A 21,392-nucleotide genomic window follows, 5' to 3' on the forward strand; every position below is an offset into this window, starting at 1 on the left:
TACAATAGCAAAGACCTGGAACCAACCCAAATGCCCATCGACGATAGACTGGATAGGGAAAATGTGGCACATATACACCATGGAATATTATGCAGCCATCAAAAACGATGAGTTTGTGTCCTTTGTAGGGACATGGATGAACCTGGAAGCCATCATTCTCAGCAAACTGATAGAAGAGCAGAAGATCAAACACCACATGTTCTCACTCATAGTTGGGTGTTGAACAATGAGAACACATGGACACAGGGAGGGGAGCACTACACTCTGGGGTCAGTTGGGGGGAAATAGGGGAGGGACGATGGCAGGTGGGGAGCTGGGGAGAGATAGCAAGGGTAGAAATGCCAGATGTAGGTGATGGGGAGGAAGGCAGCAAATCACACTGCCACATGTGTACCTATGCAACAATTTTGCATGTTCTTCACATGTACCCCAAAACCTAAAATGCAATAAAATAAATAAATGGGGGAAAAAATAAAAATAACAAAACAAAGACCTAACAACATCTAGTGCTGATGACACCGTGGAACACCAGGAGCTCACGTACAGTATTGACGGGATGCAAAATGGCAAAGCTACTTGGGAGACAGTTTGGCAGTTCCTTATGAAAATAAATGTACACTTACCATATGATCCAGTGATCCTACGCTACCTATTTATCCAAGTGAAATGAAAACCTAAATCCACACAAAAGTCTGTGTGTGATGTCTTCAGTGGTTTTATCCTCAATGATAAAAAATTAAAAATAACCCAAAAGTCCCTCACTGGCATATGGATAAACAACTGTGGGACATCCATACAATGGTATACCATTCAATAACGTAAAGGAACAAAATCATGGATGAATCTCTAATGCAATAAGCTAACTTTAAAAAGCCAGGATCAAAAGGCTAATTACATTGCTGTGACTTTTTGGGAAACACAAAACTATTGGGACGGAAAATAGATCAGTGACTGCTAGGGGGTGGGTGGAGAAGGGCTGACTACAAAGGGTTGTGGGGTAGTGTGACACAGCTCTTGCACATTGTGGTAGTGGTCACACAACTGTGTTCATCAAGCTCATAGAACGTAGACCAAAGAGTGAATTCTATTGTATGTAACTTATATCTTAAAGCAAAAAAAAGAAAAAGGAAGAAACATTTATGTATTTATGTATTCTTTATTTTTTTGAGATGGAATCTTACTCTGTTGCACAGGCTGAAGTGCAGTGCTGCAATCTTGGGTCACTGCAATCTCTGCCTCCCAGGCTCAAGTGATTCTCCTGACTCAGCCTACCAAATAACTATGATTACAGGTGTGCACTTCCACGCCCAGCTAAGGTTTGTATTTTTAGTAGAAACAGGGTTTCACCACGTTGATCAGGCTGCTCTCGAGCTCCTGACTTCAACTGATCCACCTGCCTCAGCCTCATAAAGTGCTAGGATTACAGGTGTGAGCCACTGTGCCCAGCCAGAAAAATATTTTTAAAAAAAATGAAAAAGAAGGCCAGGTGTGGTGGCTCATGCCTATAATCTTAGCCCTTTGGGAGGCTGAGATAGGAGGATTGCTTCAGCTCAGGAGTTTGAGACGTGCCTGAGCAACACAGGTAAACTCCATCTCTACAAAAAAATGTTTTATATTAGCCAGGTGTGGTGGTGTGCACCTGTAGTCCCAGCTACTTGGCAGCCTGAGGTGGGAGGATCACTAAACCAGGGTGGGTCAAGGCTGCAGTGAGCCATGGTCACGTCCTCATACTCCAGCCTGGGCTACAAAGCAAGACCCTGCCTCAAAAAAATAAAAATAGAAATAAATTACAAACAATTACAAACAAACAAAAAGGTAAAAAGACAAAAACATCATTTTCTCTTTTTTTTTTTTTAAGACATTCTCGCTCTGTCACTCAGATGGGAGTGCAGTGGCGCGATCTCAGCTCATTGCAACCTCAGCCTCCCAAGTTCAAGTAATTCTCCAGCCTCAGCCTCCTGAGTAGCTGGGACTGCAGGTGCCCAGCACCACGCCATGCTAATTTTTGTACTTTTAGTAGAGGCGGGGTTTCACCATGATGGCCAGGCTAGTCTTAAACTCCTGACCTTGTGATCTGCCCGCCTCAGCCTTCCAAAGTGCTGGGATTACAGATGTGAGCCACCACACCTGGCCCATTTTTTTCTAAAATATTCCAAAATGATTTCACTGCTGAAAAAAAGAAGTGAATGAAAGCAAAAAGTACAAAAATGTATTTTTTACTTTAAATCTGGAAGTAAAAGCCAAAATACCACTTGATTTAAGTAAACTCTGATTCAGTGATTATGGCCATCAAAACAGTACAAAATACTACAGCAATCCCAACTGCTATGAGGTTGGAGAGATAATTTGTGCTTTTTACCATCTTGTCCAAATCTGCACATGCCATCCTTATCCCAGGCCAGATTTCCCATGCTACATACTAGGGCAAACTTGACGGAAAATATGATAGCATATCAATTTCTGCGACTTGTCTATCTCTGATTCACTCTTCGAGCTGCCCTCTTTTAAGCTGTGACTTTGTATCTGTCCAGTCCCTGTACCATCTCATATATCTGGCTCAACTGCATTCTTTGAAATGCTTTTTTCCCAGGAGAATAAAATAGTGATCTTAAAGGAAAAATAATTCTGAGAAGTAAAACAAGCTAATAACCTGCAAAACATAACTCCTTCTAATATTATTCATAGAATTCAATTTTCATAATGATCTTAATGTAATTATAATTTGAAGGTTGACAAGAAGTGTATCATACCTCTAGAAAAAAGTTAACCAGGTAGGGATCCTGTTTCAGCTTTGCACACACGATACAAAGAAACTGAATCTCTTCATTTTCTGTTGGTGTTGCAAGGACTTCACCACAGAGTCGAATTAATTTCTGTGAAAAAAAATTTTTTTAACTTTTTAAACTTAGGTCACGTTTTATGAATTTGTAAAATAACCATCCATTTACCTTAAGGATATTTAAAATTTTCATATAATGCAAATACCCTGCCCTAATCAGAACACTAATAATATTTATGATTATCTATATTAAAATAAACTTACTAGTAAATTTTTCAAGTTCATTACTGTAAATAATTAATAAGTTATATAATAAATTCTCCTTTAGACATCATGGAGGTAAAATAAAAGGAAAATTCATGTATAAAATTTTAAAAGAGAAGAAGAAAGGCATTAAGTACACTTAATGCTATGTGATGCATAAAGAAAACTTGAGTATTTGCTAATTTGCATGTTACTTTTAGAATAATTTCATTGCTTTTACTCTTAGAAAATTTCAACATTAAAATAAACCAAATAATTTTATGTAAAGGAAGCAAATACCTGCACTGGCCTGTGCACGTTAATGTGTGGAAGTAGTGGCTGCCGGATTCTTCCCAGGAGTTTCGTATAGAAAACCAAAACCTGCTGTTTCATTCCTGGAGGACACTGCGTATAGGAAAAAAAGAAAGACAACAGGAAAAGAACAGACAATGCAAACACATTTACTGAAGAGCTTCAAAAATCAGAAAGACAATGTATATGAATGTATTCCACCTTGTAAATATAATGCAACTGGCCAGTTAATAACTGTTCAGAATAAAATTTTCAAACAAATATTAATGATGAGTATTCTGCAAATAAAATTATACATCTGAGACCATAATAGAGCATATGAGACGATAGGCTCATGCAGTTACAAACAGCATGGTGATAATACGTTGTTGAGATTAGAGTCTGGTGCAGGCAATGTCAACCTGTTTATATTCTAAATGCTGGGGTAACATGAAACTATAATAGTTAACTCCTTGCCAGAACAAAGGCAAATTGTGTTACTTACACTAATGACCGACAGGTCATCAACAACTTCCCATCATATACATATAGGAGTAAATAAAGCCTCCTAACATGCATGTAAATAAAAGGAAACCTATGGTGTAAACCGTTTTGATTTTATTCTAACGTCATTTTAAATTAGAGCCGTTCCTCAGTATGCATGGTTATACCCAAATCTGTACTTACTCAATTCCTGTAGTAAGCCCTGTGGAACCTATATACGTGAAAATTCAGCCCTCTGCATAGGCAGGTTTTGCATCCTGGAAATACTGTACTTTCCATCCATGTTTGGTTGAAAAAATCTGCCTATATGTGGACCTACACAGTTCAAACCCACGTTGTTCAAGGGCCAACAGTAAACCACGTTATTTATATTACAATTATAATAGGCAAGAATGTTTAATAAATTAGTTTTTATAACATGCCAGTTGTATTAAGTATTTGCTGAAAAGCAGGTAAACCCCAGTGATCACTCACGTTGCAGATTAAGAGAGTATGAATTAACAAGATTACACTCCTTAATTAAGCTGCTTACATTGCTTCAGATTTCAAACACAGTTACAAAATGAGTATTCCCAAGGCATTATCATAGACATGCTACCTGGAAGCGTAAACTATAATCTTATGCACAATAATATTCTTAAGCTAGCAAATACTTTATATTATTTAGATAAATCACTAATAATATTTACAATCACCTGTATTAAAATAAATTTACTAGAACTACAGTTACTAACTTTTGCTCAAAAATCAATTCATCAATTTACGATTAATAATCCTCTCCAAAGGACAGGAAAAAGGAGAAGGAGAATGAGTTGCAGAAGATTAGGGAGCAGGTGTGTTGCCTAGACAACATAAATTGAGTGAATTTAACTTAAAAGTAAAGTGGAGATCATCTTGAATGCTACTATTCATAACTCTCTTTGTCATGAAAATACATCTATAGGTATCTTTTGTTTTAGTCTGATTTTTTTCACNCAAAGGACAGGAAAAAGGAGAAGGAGAATGAGTTGCAGAAGATTAGGGAGCAGGTGTGTTGCCTAGACAACATAAATTGAGTGAATTTAACTTAACAGGCAAAAGGAAATCATCTTGAATGCTACTATTCATAACTCTCTTTGTCATGAAAATACATCTATAGGTATCTTTTGTTTTAGTCTGATTTTTTTCACATATAGAAACTCACAGAACAGAACTATAGACTTTCAGGGCCAGAGAGGCCCCTTAGCAATCACTTCTTGGATTTTACAGAAGAGGAAGATTAACCAAAGAGACTTGTGATGGTCACAGTGTGCAAATAATGAAGTCAGGACTGGAAGCCTGGCCTCCTAATCTGAACCCGAGGCTCTTTTGTTCCTTCACTTGGCCACACAGCTGGAAAACTTGTCTCTATAAGCAATCTGAAGGTTTTGGAATATAAAATATTATTGATATCATAATTTCAGCTTTGTAAAGATTTTTCAATATTCATCAGGCCTAAAAAATATAAATTGGCTCAATAGTTTAGTTAGTGTCAAAATAATCAGTGACATTTACTTTCAGGACTATGACAAATAATTCCTATTTTTCAATCTTATTTTAACTAATTTCCTTCTCTTTTTTTATTCTGAGCACATGTACTTGAGTTTATTTTCATAAATGTTTATACCGGAATTTCTTTTTTTTTTTTTTTTTTTTTTTTTTTTTTTTTTTTTTCTTGCTCTTGTTGCCTACGCTCAAATGCAATGGCATGATCTCGGCTCACTGCAACCTCCGCCTCCTGGAATCAAGTGATTCTCCTGCCTCAGCCTCCCGAGTAGCTGGGATTACAGGCACCCACCACTACGCCTAGCTATTTTTTGTATTTTTAGTAGAGATGGGGTTTCACCATGTTGGCCAGGCTGGTCTTGAACTCCTGACCTTGTGATCCGCCTACCTCAGCCTCCCAAAGTGCTGGGATTACAGGCGTGAGCCACCACACCCAGCCCTACACTGTGCCTAGCCAAGTACTAGTTGTTGTCCAGAGCGTTTGGAATCTTTGCTATCTCTATGGACATATTTGTACAGGCCACACAATTTTCTTTTTTCCACGATCTTAATTTGAATCCTGCCATGTTCAATACACACATTTATATTAAGTATTTGGCAGCTTCTTTATTTGTAAGACATTAATGCATGTACTACATGCCCAATTAGGAACTTACATCAGCTTTTCCTAAGGTGTATAATGTTTCCAAGATCTTGTGATGGAGCAAGTATTCCATACATGGCCCCGTCTCTCCAGATTCCCGTTCATTTTCTTCTTGAACCAGTATATCTAACATCTGTTCCAGATGCGAAGGAATATTTGTATCGGTCACTGGGGCTTTATCATCTAAACAATAAAAAAATTCATCAAATATTTAAACATTTTTAAACTGCATATTTGCACCTAAAATACTCTCTGTATTTCCCTTTTCCTATTCAAACTGAGAAAAATCTGAACTATACACTTAAGCGAAGTTTATATAGTATGATTATCTCTGCTAGAATTTAGATGATGCATTTTGTCATACTCTTACCCAAAAACTAAATCAATATTCTGAAATATGGCCAGGCATGGTGGCTCACCTGAGGTCAGGAGTCCAAGACCAGCCTGGCCAACATAGTGAAACCCGTCTCTACTAAAAATACAAAAACATTAGCTGGGCATGGTGGCAGGTGCCTGTAATTTCAGCTACTTAGATGGCTGAAGCAGGAGAATCACTTGAACCCGGGAGGCGGCGGTTGCACAAAATGTTCTATGTATACTTGTAACTAAAATATTTTTTTCACTTAGCCAGTTCAGAAGATCTGAATTTTAAGTCTCTTTAAATAGAAATAGGTTGGCCTTGAACATTAAGGCAAATAACCCAGGATATATGAAAAGGACAGATTCTGTTTTTGATTGCTAGTACATTACTTCATAGGATTGGGAAGCCTATCATGTAAAGCCCCTAGTTCATTTTCATCCATTTAAATATGAGAAGCCAAAAGGAAAAGCCTCTATTAAAATTACTAACATCACTCATTAACAGATAGCTATTTCCAAAATCTGTTTTTCAAAGTTGCTTCTCAGGAGAAATTTTATTAAATATTATTAATTTCTTATAATAAAATTAAAATTTAGTGATATTTTTAACACATCACAGACTCAAACATCACATGATTTTATCAACCTAACCTTATTATACTAAGGTTAAATTACTCCTAAAGATGTAAAGTTTTATAGAACATTTAAATACAAAATATATTAGGAAATGCCAAATTCCTATTTATGTCTCTAGTTTTCATTTACTTTATACTTCTATAGTTTGAACAACACAATTCTGGTATGCTACGTACTGATATGTTGCTTTGTCTGTATATGTACAAACACAGAGAGAAAACCATAACACTAAGCTATGGAGAAAACAATGGATAGAGAACGGTCACCCTTGTTTTCAGGAGGACATAGGTACCAAGTTTGATATAGTATGGGACAGTTGTTAAAAGCATGGGGCCTGGAGTCAGACAACTTGGATACAAATCTTGGCTCTGTCACTTTCAGCTGGATGAACTGGTGCAAATTACGTAAACATCAGTCACCAACATCTATACAATGGAACTAATAAACACTAGTGAGTACTGCTATATGATTTCAATGAAATAATAAATCCCAGTCCTTAGCACAGAGTAAGAATTCAAGAAATGTCATGTCTCATTTCAGATTCTAAAATGAGTAGCCTAGCGTTAGTAAAAGACAATTTATAAATTTTCTTGTAATTTACTTTTTAAAAATGTGTTTTCCCCATAATCGTAGCCTTTATATATACAAATACTCCAGGAAAGAATGAATAGTCAAGGATGGTTTGATTACAATTATTTATGGCAATAATAATAATAATAATAATAACCAAAAAGACTTTTTAAACTGACAAATAAATTAACTGTAAATTTGACTGGACAGGATTAAAATCATAGCTCCCTATAAAAAAGATCCATTCTCATCATCCCTAAACTAAAAATGGCATTGTGCCTTTGGATATGCTATTTTTTCCATCTGAAATGTTGTTATTTGCTCCATATTTTATTGCAATGTACATATTTATTTCTGCTACTAGATTGAAAAAATCTTTTAAAGCAAGAACTTATTCATTTCCTCAAAGCCACGGAAGCAGGAAAAAACAATTATAAGGGCTAAGAGCAGTCTTTTGAAAAGGCAGCTCCTCTCAAGAAACATTTCTGCATATCTGCTGGTTAAACATCTAAATGAAGTTAGAAATTAAATATATATTTTTGTCTGATTTTTACTTACTACACAAATATAAAGGATTTTTTCTTTTAACAAATCACCTATAATCCCGTCAGCTTGCCAAGTGAACTATTCTTATTTTTTCATGTTTCCTCTTGTTAAATGACATGTCTAATCTGCATATCCACCACTGCTTACCTATATACTCTTCAGGGGATCCTGTAGTGCTAAGTAGCAATGTTCCTATTTCATTATGTGGCCAAATTTTGGTCCATGGGCCAAATCCAGCCTTGCCATCAGTTTTGTATATAAAACATAAAAATGTATTGGAAAAAAGGAAAGCTCATTTTTTAGCCGCAGAGCTGAAGAACTGCAACAGAGTCTGTATGGTCCACAAAGCCTATATGGCCTTTCACGGAATAGTTTGCTAACCCTTGACCTAATCTATTATCATTCCCCATATTCACTTTCCATCCTTCCTATTTACTGAGAAAAATAGATGTAACCGAAAGATAACTTCCAAAGACTCTGTACACCGTATCTACCTGTTTCCTGCGTTTATATCCTTGTTCTGCTTTCTACCTTATTTTGATGGATGAACTGTACTCACATGTAATTAAGGCCATGCATCTACTTTTACAGAAGATCCCTTCATCCCTTGCCTACTTAAGGATATTGCGTAGAAATAATCTCATCTGGCTCACACCTGTAATCCCAGCACTCTGGGAGGCCAAGGTGGGTGGATCAACTGAGGTCAGGAGTTCGAGACCAGTCTGGCCAACATGGTGAAACCCCATCTCTACTAAAAATACAAAAATTAGTCAGGCGTGGTGGGGGGGCACCTATAATCCCAGCTACTTGGGAGGTTGAGGTACAAGAATCACTTCCACCTGGGAAGCAGAAGGTTGCAGTAAGCCAAGGTAGAATCTGAAAAGACTCCATCTCAAAAAACAAAGAAAAAGAAATGCTATCATTTTGCTCGTGTCTGCCTTTTTCTCTACTCGATTGCTCCCATAAAATAAAACTGTAATATCTCATATCTTAAAAAATTTAAAAACCCTCTCCTGCCACCATATCTTCCTCTCAGCCCCTTTAGACTAATACGCCTCATGAGAGCAGTCTATATGCATTGTCTATACATCTTTTCCACCCATTTTCTCTTTTTTATGAGCACAGTCTTCCTCTGTCACCCAGGCTGGAGTGCAGTGGTGCCATCTCTACTCACTACGACCTCCACCTCCTCAGTTCAAGCAATTCTCCTGCCTCAGCCTCCCGAGTAGCTGGTATTAAAGGTGTTCATCACCACGCCTGGCTAATTTTTTATATATTTTTTAAAGCTTGGGTGTCTCACCATGTTGCCCAGGCTGGTCTTGAACTCCCGGCCTCAAGCGATCTGCCCACCTCGGCCTCCCAAAGTGCTGGGATTACAGGTGTGAGCCACCACGCCCAGCATGTTGGGATTACAGGTGTGAGCCACTGTGCCCAGCCAGTTCCACCCATTTTCTCTTAATCCTACTCCAGTCAGGCTTTCTTTCTCCTCCCTGACATTAAAATAGCTCTTATCGAGAACAGTAATGTGCGTCCTGTAGCTAAATCCAGTGATCCATTCTTAGTATTCATTAACCTGACATCAGCATCATTTGACACAATTAATCCTTCTCTCCTCTTCTAGGCTTTTAAGGACACCATTTGCTATTGGCTGTCTTCTTCCTTACTGGCAAAAGCAGTTTCCTTTGCTACTGTCCTCATCTTCCCAATCTCTAAACACCAGGCCCAAGAGTTCTGTCTTGGACACCTTCTCTCCTCCATTTGTCCTTACTCCTTAGATAATCTCATCCAGTCGCAGGGCTTTAAATCCTACTTACATGTTAATAACTCTCAGTTTCATGTCTCTAGTTTAAACCTCTGAAGTCCACATTCCTGTTGCCAGTTGTCTATCTCCCATATCCAAGTGGATGTATAATAGGCATCTCACACTCAGCACGTTCAAAATGTGCTCACAAACCTGCTCCTTCTGCAGTCTCCCCATTCTCAGTAAGGGGCAGCTCTAGTTTTCTAGCTTCTTAAGCCCAAAACTTTGGAGTTATATCTTTGACGCTTACTCCCTTATCCCCAATATCCAATCCATCAACAAATCTTTCTTTAAAATGTATCCAGAATGTAATCTCCTTAGCACCTCCACCCTGGCCTAAGCCACTATTGTCTCTTGCTGAGACCGCTGTGACAGTACCCTAACTGTTTTACCAGCTTCACCCCTGTATCCCCGTCAATCTAAGTTTTTTCACAGAAATCAAAGTGATCAAACAGATTATGTTCCAGCTCTACTCAAAACCCTCAAAAGACTTCTCACTTACAGTAAAAGTTAAAACCCTTACAACAGCTCACGAGGCCCTGGGGAAATATACAACCCTCCCCTGAGCCCCCACCTCTGTCTTCTTTCACCTCCTGCCACTTTTCTCCTTCACTTTGCTCTATCCACACTGGCTTCCTTAAAGTTCCTGGAATATGCCAAGTATGCCACATGCTCTGGCCTGAGGGTTGGTGAGTTAGTTCTCATTCTCGAGACACTCTTCCCTCAGATATCCAGCAGGCACGCTTCCTTTCTCCTTTAGATTTCAGCTCACAAGTCATGTTGGGCAATGAGGTTTTCTCTAACCTAAAATAGCCAACTGCCCACTCCCATCACCCAAACGTACCCCTGTGCCCCTTTAGCCTGCTTCATTTTCCCTTGGCACTTTTCATCTGACTCACTATACCTATCTGTCTATATGCTGTCTGCCTCCTCCCAATCAATACATAAGCTCTGTGAGGACAGCAGTCTTCTCTGTTTGACTGACTGTTCTATCCCCCGTAGGTGCTCAACAGATAAACGAGTGACTGAAGCTTAAAGACAAATTAAATATAAGGTTGTCTATAAACTTAAATACAAAATAACTTTGAAGGCTTATTTAAAAAATATTTTATGGCGGGATGGGAGAAAAAAAGAAAAAAAAATTTTAGTATTTCACAAATTTTCAGTTAATATCAGCATTGTTCCTTACCTGAAGTCTCTATGTAGTAATGGGTAATTGCCTTCCAGTGATAAACAAAATCTTCTTGTAAAGGAAGAGAAGGTGCAAGCTACAAAAACACACACACAAAAAGACCACAACAATTAAGAAAATGGCATTGAAAGTTTCCCATAACTTATAACTCTATATTTATTTATTATAATGTAAAGGTAGCATAAAAATAAGGGGCGCACTTTGTTTTGTATGTCAGATATCAAAGAGAAACAAAATAAGTCGAATCCAAGAAAGTAAAAATGAGTTATCAAGAAAGAGGAAAAACATATTTATCAACATTATTATTAAACTACAGTACTGGGCTTTTTTTTCGTCCCCTGACACTTGTGTAAAAGTAGGTTTCAGGCTGGGCACAGTGGCTCATGCCTGTAATCCCAACCTCTAGGAGGCCAAGGTAGATGAATCACTTGAGGTCAAGAGCTCAAGACCAGCCAGGCCAAGATGGTGAAATCCCATCTCTACTAAAAATACAAAAATTAGCTGGGGGTGGTGCTGTGCATCTGTAGTCCCAGATACTGGCAGGAAATTCGCTTAAACCTGGGAGGTGGAGGTTGCAGTGAGCCAAGATCATGCCACTGCACTCCAGCCTGGGTGACAGAACGAGACTGTCTCCAAAAAAAAAAAAAAAAAAAAAAAAAAAGCTGAAATAGTACCATTGCAATCAAGGAAAGACAATAAAAAAAAAAAAAAAAAAAAAAAAAAAAAAAAAAAAAAAAAATTAAAAAAAAGTACATTTCAAAGGTATGTTAAATGAAAACATACCAACATTCTGTTACTGACATATCAGTAAAATGAAATTACTAATAGCCAGGGATCTTTGTACCTAGGACTTTGAAATGCAAAACAGTAAAAAGCTGCTACGTAATTAGTTACACATCATCACTACTAAAACATATACCAAAGTCAACTTTGTAATCAGATTAAAACTGTCCCCTCCATTCAATGACATACAGATGTAAATCTTTTCAAGCTTGGATTAGGCAGTGTATATTTTTAGCAAAATAACTACATGAACAAGACATCAGCAATTTAAATTCCACAAAGTCAAAAATGCTCTACATTTTAGCTCTAAAACTTACTTCAGAAGTTTTATGACCAAAATTATATCCCCTCAGCCATCTTACAGCAAACCTACAGGTATTTCAAATGTGTGTTAAATGGATAGAAAAAGATTTGCATACACCTCTGCATTTCTTTTCCTTAAAGAGTGAAAGAGAGTGAGAGCTCCCCTAGTCCCAGTGTTGTCAGAGGCCTTTGAACCAGAGCGACTCCATCTTGAACAGGAGTTGGGTAAAATGAGGCTAAGACTTGCTGGGCTGCATTCCCATGAGGTTAGGCATTCTTAGTCACAGGTTGAGACTGCAGGTCACAGGTCTGATATCACAAGATACAGGTCGTAAAGACCCTGCTGATAAACAGCATTAGGTAAAGAGGCTGGCCAAAACCCACCAAAATCGAGATGGTCACAAGAGTGACCTCGGTTGTTCTTACTGCTTATTATACACTAATTATAATGCATTAGCATGCTAAAAGCCACTCCCACTAGTGCCAGGACAGCCTTCAAATGCCATGGCAATGTCAGAAAGATAGTCTAAAAAGGGGAGGAACCCTCAGTGCCAAGAATGGTCCACCCCTTTCCCCAGAAAACTCATGAATAATCCACCCCTTGCTTAGTATATGATCAAGAAATAACTAGAAAAACAGGGAACTAGTAGCTCTTGGGGATGCCATGGAGTACCCATTCTTTTGTTTCTTTACTTCTCCAGAGTCCATTTTCATATACTTCATCTAAACAGATGACCTACAAGAGGTCATGTCACTCCTGCACTTCTACTGGTACCATTTTGATTTCTTGGTGTCCTCAGCCTCCGCCTCAGAGCTGGCAACCGTGCCAAAACAATTTCTCAACTATTGTCCAAATTATAAATATTGGTCATAAGCATCTTAAGTATTTCAATCAAGAAGATGAAATGCATTTATGGAATAAAATAGACCCGAAAATATTTCACCAATCATCAATATCTTCCACTGTAAATAGTACTGGATTAAGAGAATAAAATATTCACCTTATTTAAAAAAAAATTTTAAAAAAAAGATTGCAAGAAAGGAGTTAAAACCTTCAGGAGTACTTTAGCTTCAAGGAGAACATGGGGGAAAAATACTTATGGGAGATTGAGGGGAAAAAAATTAGGAAGAAAATTAAGAATCAAAGTATTACCTTGGGAAAACAGTATCATCTTCCTGAAATTTTTAGATTGAAAAAATGTTTTAATCAGCTATTTGTTTTTAGAATGTTCTCAAAATATATAAAAACTTTTCCTAATTTTTTTGGACCTGACTTCTATAGACTACCTTTACATAGTTAAGTACATTCACAAGTGGGACAAACCCAAATGAAATTTGTTGTTTCAGGAACTGTAGCTAGCTTCTTAATGTGTTAATTTTTTCCTAAGCAACCTCTGGGGTATATGAGGAATTACAGCATCCTTTTTCCAGATTATTTCAGAAGTGGGATTTAACTGTATTTCAAGGGAATTGAAACTGTAATTCTCTGGTCACTAGGCAGATAAGTCTTACTGCATTTGTGTCAGGCAGGAGCTTGTAGGTTATAGTGAAATTCAAAGCAGCATAGTGTTAGTTACTTTGTTACCTCCCTCCAAGAGTTAGATTTAAATAAGAAACCTATTTAAGTAGAAAGCTAAACAGTTCTAAATTGCTAATAACTTAGATTAGTAACAATCTTGTTCAAACATGAAAAAATTTCCTTATTTATGTAAAACTTTCTAGTAAACTTCCCACTTTCATTACTAACTCTAACATGCTAATTACCTGTTTTATCATTGCATAAAAACGTTTATGCTCTGAGTTAAGAAAAAAATGTGTGAATCAGTACCAAGAGATTCCAATTTAACTTTTACAACACAGAGAATCAAAAGTCTAAAAAGTCATGCAATGACTATCTCAACCCCAAACTGACATGAACCTTAACTAGACTTTGCTTTCTCTAGAAAGCCTGGCCAGGCTCTTCCTGGGTGGATGGAGTCCCATATGTACCTTGATACCCTTTATCAGCTGGCTTGCTCTCTATCCCACTTTTATCCCCTATCCCACTTTTGTCATTGTTTAATTATCCATCTCTTCCACTAGATTGTCAGCTCTATGAGGGTTGGGACTGTGCTATCTTTTTCATTACTCAATGTCTGGTTTCCAACTCAGGGATGACACAGAGTTAAGTATTTGATAATATATATTAAAGAGCATAAATGAGTAACACAGAAGTTACTGCCTTTTAATGAGTAGTTATGTGCCAGATGCAATACAGCAAATTTTGCACATACTGTATGGTCTTATGCTCTCACGATAAACCTATTTTGCCCAAATTCCAAAGACTCAAAATCAGTTAACTGAGTTACCCAAGGAAACACTGCCTTTAACTGGAAGGCTGGACTGTGTCCAATATACCCATCACACAAAAGCATCTAAATGGATAATCTGGATGAAAACTAATATTCTAAGAGCCACCTCTGCTTTTACTGTGTCTCATATATCATCAACATTCCACTCCCGGATTTTTTAAATGCTTCTTTCTGTCCCCAACTTTCCTAATGATCTTTCCCCATCTTTTCTGCCCCTCCAAAGTTTTGCTCACTTCCTCTCAGAAAGCCTTCTCTAACAATTCCAATCCTAAATGCTTGGTCTCTTTTCCTATAGGGTTCACTGGCTAAACCAATCATCCAAATGACAATAATGGTTGACATTTACTGAGCACTTACTATGTGACAGACACTGCACTAAGCACTTCATGTACATTATCTCATTTTAATCTTCACCACAATTTTATGATAGGTTTAATTATTTCCATTTATAATGAAGAAATGGAAATGTATACAAATCAAGTAACGTGTCCAAGTGTAGAAGGAAGGGACAGAGGCAGGAATGGAACCTGATTCTGTGTGGCTCTATGGGTTAGATCACATTCTTAGGCATTCCTTATTCTATAATAACATGTATATTTGTTTGGTTTCCCAAATGAGACTGTAAGCATTGTGACCAAGGACACAAGTATACCAAGTACATCTTGTTTCCCTCACATTGTGCCATGCTTTCTGGTGACTCAGAAAACATGCTGAATGAGTGAAGGACTAAAGTGAGAGATCACTTGTTGGAAAAGAATATGCCTAAGAAAACATGAGACATATTTGATTTGTGGTTTGAATTTCCAGGGCACGGGAGATTTTTAAGGAATTACTAGTCTCAACAATTGACACTAACTCTTAACTATAATTTGAAAAGAAAACATTGCATTCACATTCTGAAAGATGAATTCCATTGAAGGAATTAGTTAAAATGATAAAACTCTTCCCTGACACTGACCTTTATCTTCTCTGGAAGAAATCTGCCCACTAAGGAGGAACTGGTTGGAATTTAAGAGGAGCATGCCCTTGGCACGCTCCCTAGTGAGGACTAGGCTCTCAACAAATACTAACTTGTACTAAATGGAAAGTGTTTGATCTATCTTTTGAAGAAGTTGTGTTAAAACAATCTATTCTAACCCTGGAACTAACTACAAGAGAGGTCTGAATTCAGACTTGTGACATGTGGCAACTGTCTAAGAGAACAGATTCACTTCATAAGCCTCTTACTGGCCCATCATTTCTATACTGAGGGAAGACCATCGTTTCTTTTTTTTTTTTTTTTTCCCCGAGACGGAGTTTCGCTCTTGTTACCCAGGCTGGAGTGCAATGGCGCGATCTCGGCTCATCGCAACCTCTGCTTCCTGGGTTCAGGCAATTCTCCTGCCTCAGCCTCCTGAGTAGCTGGGATTACAGGCACACGCCACCATGCCCAGCTGATTTTTTTGTATTTTTAGTAGAGACGGGGTTTCACCATGTTGACCAGGATGGGAAGACCATCATTTCTAAAAAGGGAGGCAGGAGTTACATTACAGTTCTTGTTTTTGATCAAGAAGACGTGAACAACAAGGCTCGATGGCTCACACCTGTAATCTCGGCACTTTGGGAGGCTGAGGTGGGGGATCATGAGGTCAGAAGTTCAAGGCCAGCCTGACCAACATGGTGAAACCCCGTCTCTACTAAAAATACAAAAATTAGCCAGGCGTGGTGGTGGGCGCTTGAAATCCTAGCTACTCTGGAGGCTGAGGCAGAGAATTGCTTGAACCCAGGAGGTGGAGGTTGCAGTGAGCCAAGATTCAGCTACTGCACTCCAGCCTGGGCAATAGAACAAGACTCCATCTAAAAAAAAAAAAAAAAAGGTGTGACTTTCTCTTCTATCAGTTTAATAACACATTTTCAAATGCTAATTTTGGAAAATATCTTAGCTGCATTTTTTATCTTGTAAGTAGTTACCAGGGAGTGAGGAGAAACCATTAATTAAACAATAAGAAAAACTCTATGTTTAAACCTCATATACATGAATACATCTATTCAAGGCTAAAAAACCATTTGGGCCAGGCATGATGGCTCCATGCCTATAATCCCAGCACTTTAAGAGATGAAGGTCGAAGGATCACTCAAGCCCAAAAACGTAAGACCAGTCTGGGCAGCATTGTAGACCCAGAGTCTAAAAAAAAAAAATTTTTTTTAATTGGGTGTGGTGGCACAGGCCTATAGTCCCAGCTACTCGAGAGGCTGAGGAAGGAGAATCATTTGAGCCCTGGAGGTGGAGGCTGCAGTGAGCTATGATCACACCACTGCACTCTAGCCTGGGTGACAGAGATCCTGTCTCGAAAAATAAACAAATAGTTAAATTAAAAACTCATTTGAAGGCTCATCCAATTAAGGAAACCTGGAAAGTAATCATACAAAAATGGTTAAGAAAGCATTCCTCCACAGACTTATCCAACAAAATAATGAAAAAAGGCCATGTCAGTATCCAGGTATTTTCTGTCTCTGTATAATCCTGATAATTATGTTAATTGGAATACTGCATCAGGAAATGCTAATTGGGCATACAAATGAACAGGAACACACAGAAGAGCTAATGAAATGAACTGAGGAATGGTAAGATTGCTTCAGAGAGGAAAATGTCAAGCAAATCAATAAACAGAACTGAATAACTGGAAACTTATCTTGGGCAACAGAAAAAGTTCTTCAAATACCACAAGTATGGTTTACTCATCATTGCATATGAGATCATTACCAAGAGTAAATGTTAAAAGGAGGAATAAACGGTTAGTACAGTATATCAAACATTTTTCATGAGATTTAGCCTCCTATCAAGATAAATTGGTTGGTGCCACGGATGAAAACATTAGGTATAAGCAAATGAAATCATTACATTTCTAAATGCAATGCATTAATTCCAGGACCATCCGAATACAAGTCAACTTTTTCTAACTAACCTCAGCAAAGTAGGCTAAGGATATTACAGAGCAGGAGCCAGATAATTTGGCAGATGCTAATATATACAATTATAAAAAGATAACGAGGACAAGAAAACACAGGCCTCCGGATAAAAATGGGCCTTTACTAGGAGAGCAGGGAAAGCCATCTTGCTTTTTCTAAGTACTTATTTCTGTAAATACCAGCTTGATGGGTAAATGATATAATCTATGGGGGACTAATTCCAGGACCTCTCTTTCCACCCCTAAAATCTGCGGACGCTCAAGTCCCTCTTATAAAATGGCATAGTATTTGCATATAACCTATGCATACCTGTATACTTTAAATCATCTCTAGATTGCTTATAATACCTAATACAATACCTACACATCACTTTATTCGCATGGATTCAAGGTAGTACTTGAATGTGGCAAATTCAAGTTTTGCTTTTTGGAACTCTGCAGAATTTTTTTCTCCCATGAATATTTTTTACCTGAGTTTGGTGCATCAGATGCAGAGCCTATGGATAAGATGGCTGACTGTAACGTAGTAAATTTTTATTCCCAAGTATCTCATTTAGTGTTCCCAAGTATCTCATACATTTAATGTTAAAAATAAAATTATTCAGGCCAGGTATGGTGGCTCATACCTATAATCCCAGCACTTTAGGAGGCCAAAGCAGATGGATCACTTGAAGTCAGAAGTTCAAGACCAGCCTGGCCAACATGGTAAAACCCCATCTCTACTGAAAAAAAAAAAAAAAAGTAGCCGGTGTGGTGCTGCGTGCCTGTAATCCCAGCTACTACAGAAGTTGAGGCAGGAGAATCACTTGAACCTGGGAGGCAGAGGTTGCAGTGAGCCAAGATCACACCACTGCACTCCAACCTGGGCAACAGAATGAGATTTGGGGCCAGGGGCGGTGGCTCAAGCCTGTAATCCCAGCACTTTGGGGGGCCGAGGCGGGTGGATCACGAGGTCAAGAGATCGAGACCATCCTGGTCAACATGGTGAAACCCTGTCTCTATTAAAAATACAAAAAATTAGCTGGGCATGGTGGTGCGTGCCTGTAATCCCAGCTACTCAGGAAGCTGAGGCAGGAGAATTGCCTGAACCCAGGAGGCGGAGGTTGCGGTGAGCCGAGATCGCGCCATTGCACTCCAGCCTGGGTAACATGAGTGAAACTCCGTCTCAAAAAAGAGAGAGATTTGGTCTCAAAAATAAATAAATAAATAAATTATTGGCATAAATGTTATAATAAATTGCAGTTAAATTATTTTAACAAAAGTGCTTTGGAGTGTGCATCAGCAAGAAGAAACTAAAAGTTGTCTTGAGGTCTACAACTGTCATTTCCCTCTGTGTAATACTGCTCTACATTCATGAAACCCTGTTTTTTGTTTTTTTGTTTGATGTTTGCCCAAGAGCTTGTCTTAGAGCTAAATTTTTTAACACTTCTCATATATCACTTAAATAACAATTGTACCAAAGTTCGTTTTCATTACTGAACTCAAAAACTCCATTTTACATTTATCTGCCCATAAAAATTATTCTGTTGTATCTGAAATTTTTTAAAGTGTAGATTTTAAAGTGCCCTATCGCATAACATGAACATAGGAAGAGAATGCCACGTTAAAAATTAGCAAAGTAATTGTTCCTGCACGGAATGCATTCTTCAATTTGGGCAGTTCTCCCAGAATAAAGTAAACAGCTAAAGGAAAGCAACTAGCACTCTTACTAGAACAGCAGCAAGGCATTTTCTTTTTAGTTTGTTTTCACTGATTAGTCTATCAGGACACTTGAATACTGTCTCTCTATGCTGGTGTCTAAAACCCTCAAAGGAGAATACAATTGCAGGATAGCCGAAGAGTGTCCAGGAAGAGGATGAGACAAGAAAGGAAACAGATGGTCTCTGCTCCGTGAGCTTGGAAGCTGTGGAAAGCAAACTCGATTGGACCCTCCAAACCCTATTTCAGATCAATCCATAAGGTTCAGCTGAGTTCGGCCTCCAGGCCCGAGAAAGCCAAAGCCAGCAACCCAAGGGCTGGTCGGCTGCTCCCTCGCCAGGGTCGCCCCATAGCGAGATCACGCCTGTCCCACCCCTGCCCCCCAAAACCAAACAGATCCCAAGCCCAAGCGAGGCTTGCTCGTTTCTTTTGTCTTGCTCAACGCTGACCACTTTTTTCCGGAGAAGGCTAACGGTTAAGGGAGCCCAGGGAGCTCCCTGCGACCCCGCCAGGTGCTCCCGGAACCCCCGTCCCCATCAGAGGAATGAGGAGACCACCGAGCAGGGCCAGGCAGGAAGGCAGGGACCGCCGGCCTGGGGCAGCCAGGGACTGAGGGGGCGCCCGCGCAGAGCCAGGCCCGAGGCCCCGGGCGCCTCCACGACCCGGCGGCCACCCAGAGCGCCCGCTTGGGGCCTCACCCCACCCGGGGGCCAGGGCCGCCGAGGGCCGGGCCGAGGCCGCCCGGCTGTCTCCGAGACCGGCGGGGAGCGTAGGCCGCCGCCATCCACGGCCTGCCGTGCGCCCGCAGCCCGCGGCCTTACCGCCTCCACGGCGTGCTGCAGGATGGAGGTGAACTTGGAGAACATCCTGTCCCGGGACTGCAGCAGCTTCTCCCGGGACGACCTGGAGAGCTCCTCGATCCGCCGCCGCCGCCCCTGCTGCGGCTGCCGGGGCCGCTCCAGAGTGAAGGCCGGTGCGGGGCGGGGAGGACGAGCTGAGGACCGAGACAGGGCCCGGCCCTGCCGCTTCAGGTGTGCGCGGGCGGCCGGGCGGCTCCGGAGGGCGCCGGGACGCGGCGGGCGGCGAGGAGGGCGTTCAGCGCGGACTCGAGGTCCCGGGAAGCTCCGGCGGCAGCTCCGGTTGGGACACGGTGGCAGCCCGGCTTGGGTTCCTTCCGCCCGCTCTGCCCGCCGCGGCCGGCAGGGGGCGCCGCCGCGGCCCGGGGAGGCCCGGCCAGGCCTTTCCCTGCGGCGAGGCAGCCAGACGCCGCGGGGGCGGGGGGCGCGCGGAGGCCTCGGCTTCGCCCCGGGCAGGAGGCGGCCTGGGGGCAGCCACCGCCCTCCCCTGGCTTTCTCTGGGAGAGGGTGCCTGGGACACCGCTTTCTGACATTTTTACAGCTCAGAGGTTCTTAAGAGTTTTGTTTCTCCAGTGGAAGTTAACAGGCTGACTTTGTAGGGACACGCAGCCGCCCATATATGCGTGTAGTAGGGACCGATTTGGAAGACTCGTAAGAAAACACAGCGTTCCTTAAGCAAACACGGGCGATGGATTTAAATGCTCGGAATTAGAACCAATCAACGACTGCAGGTGAAATGGCTTTGCTAACCGTAAAATATATTATTATTCAACATGAAAACAGGAAGTCCCCCGTGAGCACATGGTAAGACGGTTGGCTCAGTTTAACCCATTCTAATATTTATTTATATATATTTATAATATATAAATGTATTTTTGACTTGGTTGATAGGTGTAGTGATTCAGTACAGCATTTTCTATCATTTATCAGATGATACCGGAAAACATTAATGAGGGAAAGAATCTGAAAGAAATCTACTGAATTCCTAAGGCAGATCAATAGAGGTACAAGGTGCACTTGGGTGGAGGCTGCTTAAAATAATACCCAACAGTGTATTAGCCTTGAAGAAGCAATTCAGGCTGGTAAAGTTTAGGTTGAGTTAATACAAATTATGAAAATATTTGTATCCTGAAGAAATTTGTTTTATGCTGGTATTGTCGTTTTGCCAAAAGGATCATTAAGATGAGGTGGGGAGTGAGTTTTGCACAACCAATGATGAAAATAGAGATCTGGGCTGCGCGCGTTGGCTCACGCCTGTAATCCCAGCACTTTGGGAGGCCGAGGCGGGCGAATCACTTGAGGCCAGGAGCTCGAAACCAGCCTGGTCAACATGGTGAAACCCCCATCTCTACTAAAAATACAA

The 21,392-nt window shown here is 40.1% G+C and overlaps 1 protein-coding gene and 1 long non-coding RNA gene across 2 annotated transcripts in view; one reads left to right on the plus strand and one right to left on the minus strand.

Moving 5' to 3' along the window:
• The window catches only part of FAM160B1 (family with sequence similarity 160 member B1), a 47,647-nt gene extending 27,279 nt beyond the window's left edge, over positions 1 to 20,368 (minus strand). Inside the window, exons 1-5 of the mRNA XM_017543815.1 lie at positions 19,994 to 20,368; positions 11,087 to 11,165; positions 5,998 to 6,167; positions 3,323 to 3,427; positions 2,751 to 2,873 (exon numbers count right to left, since the gene is read on the minus strand). Coding sequence (XP_017399304.1) covers positions 2,751 to 2,873; positions 3,323 to 3,427; positions 5,998 to 6,167; positions 11,087 to 11,165; positions 19,994 to 20,038 — 522 coding nt within the window. The 5' untranslated portion in view covers positions 20,039 to 20,368. The remainder of the gene's footprint in view (positions 1 to 2,750; positions 2,874 to 3,322; positions 3,428 to 5,997; positions 6,168 to 11,086; positions 11,166 to 19,993) is intronic.
• Positions 20,369 to 20,422: 54 nt separating this feature from the next.
• Positions 20,423 to 21,392, plus strand: part of LOC119473466 — a 23,983-nt gene continuing 23,013 nt past the window's right edge. Inside the window, exon 1 of the long non-coding RNA XR_005202685.1 lies at positions 20,423 to 20,833. This is a non-coding gene — a long non-coding RNA (uncharacterized LOC119473466). The remainder of the gene's footprint in view (positions 20,834 to 21,392) is intronic.

Source organism: Cebus imitator, unplaced genomic scaffold (assembly GCF_001604975.1).
Source record: "Cebus imitator isolate Cc_AM_T3 unplaced genomic scaffold, Cebus_imitator-1.0 Scaffold161, whole genome shotgun sequence".
Taxonomy (NCBI): domain Eukaryota; kingdom Metazoa; phylum Chordata; class Mammalia; order Primates; family Cebidae; genus Cebus; species Cebus imitator.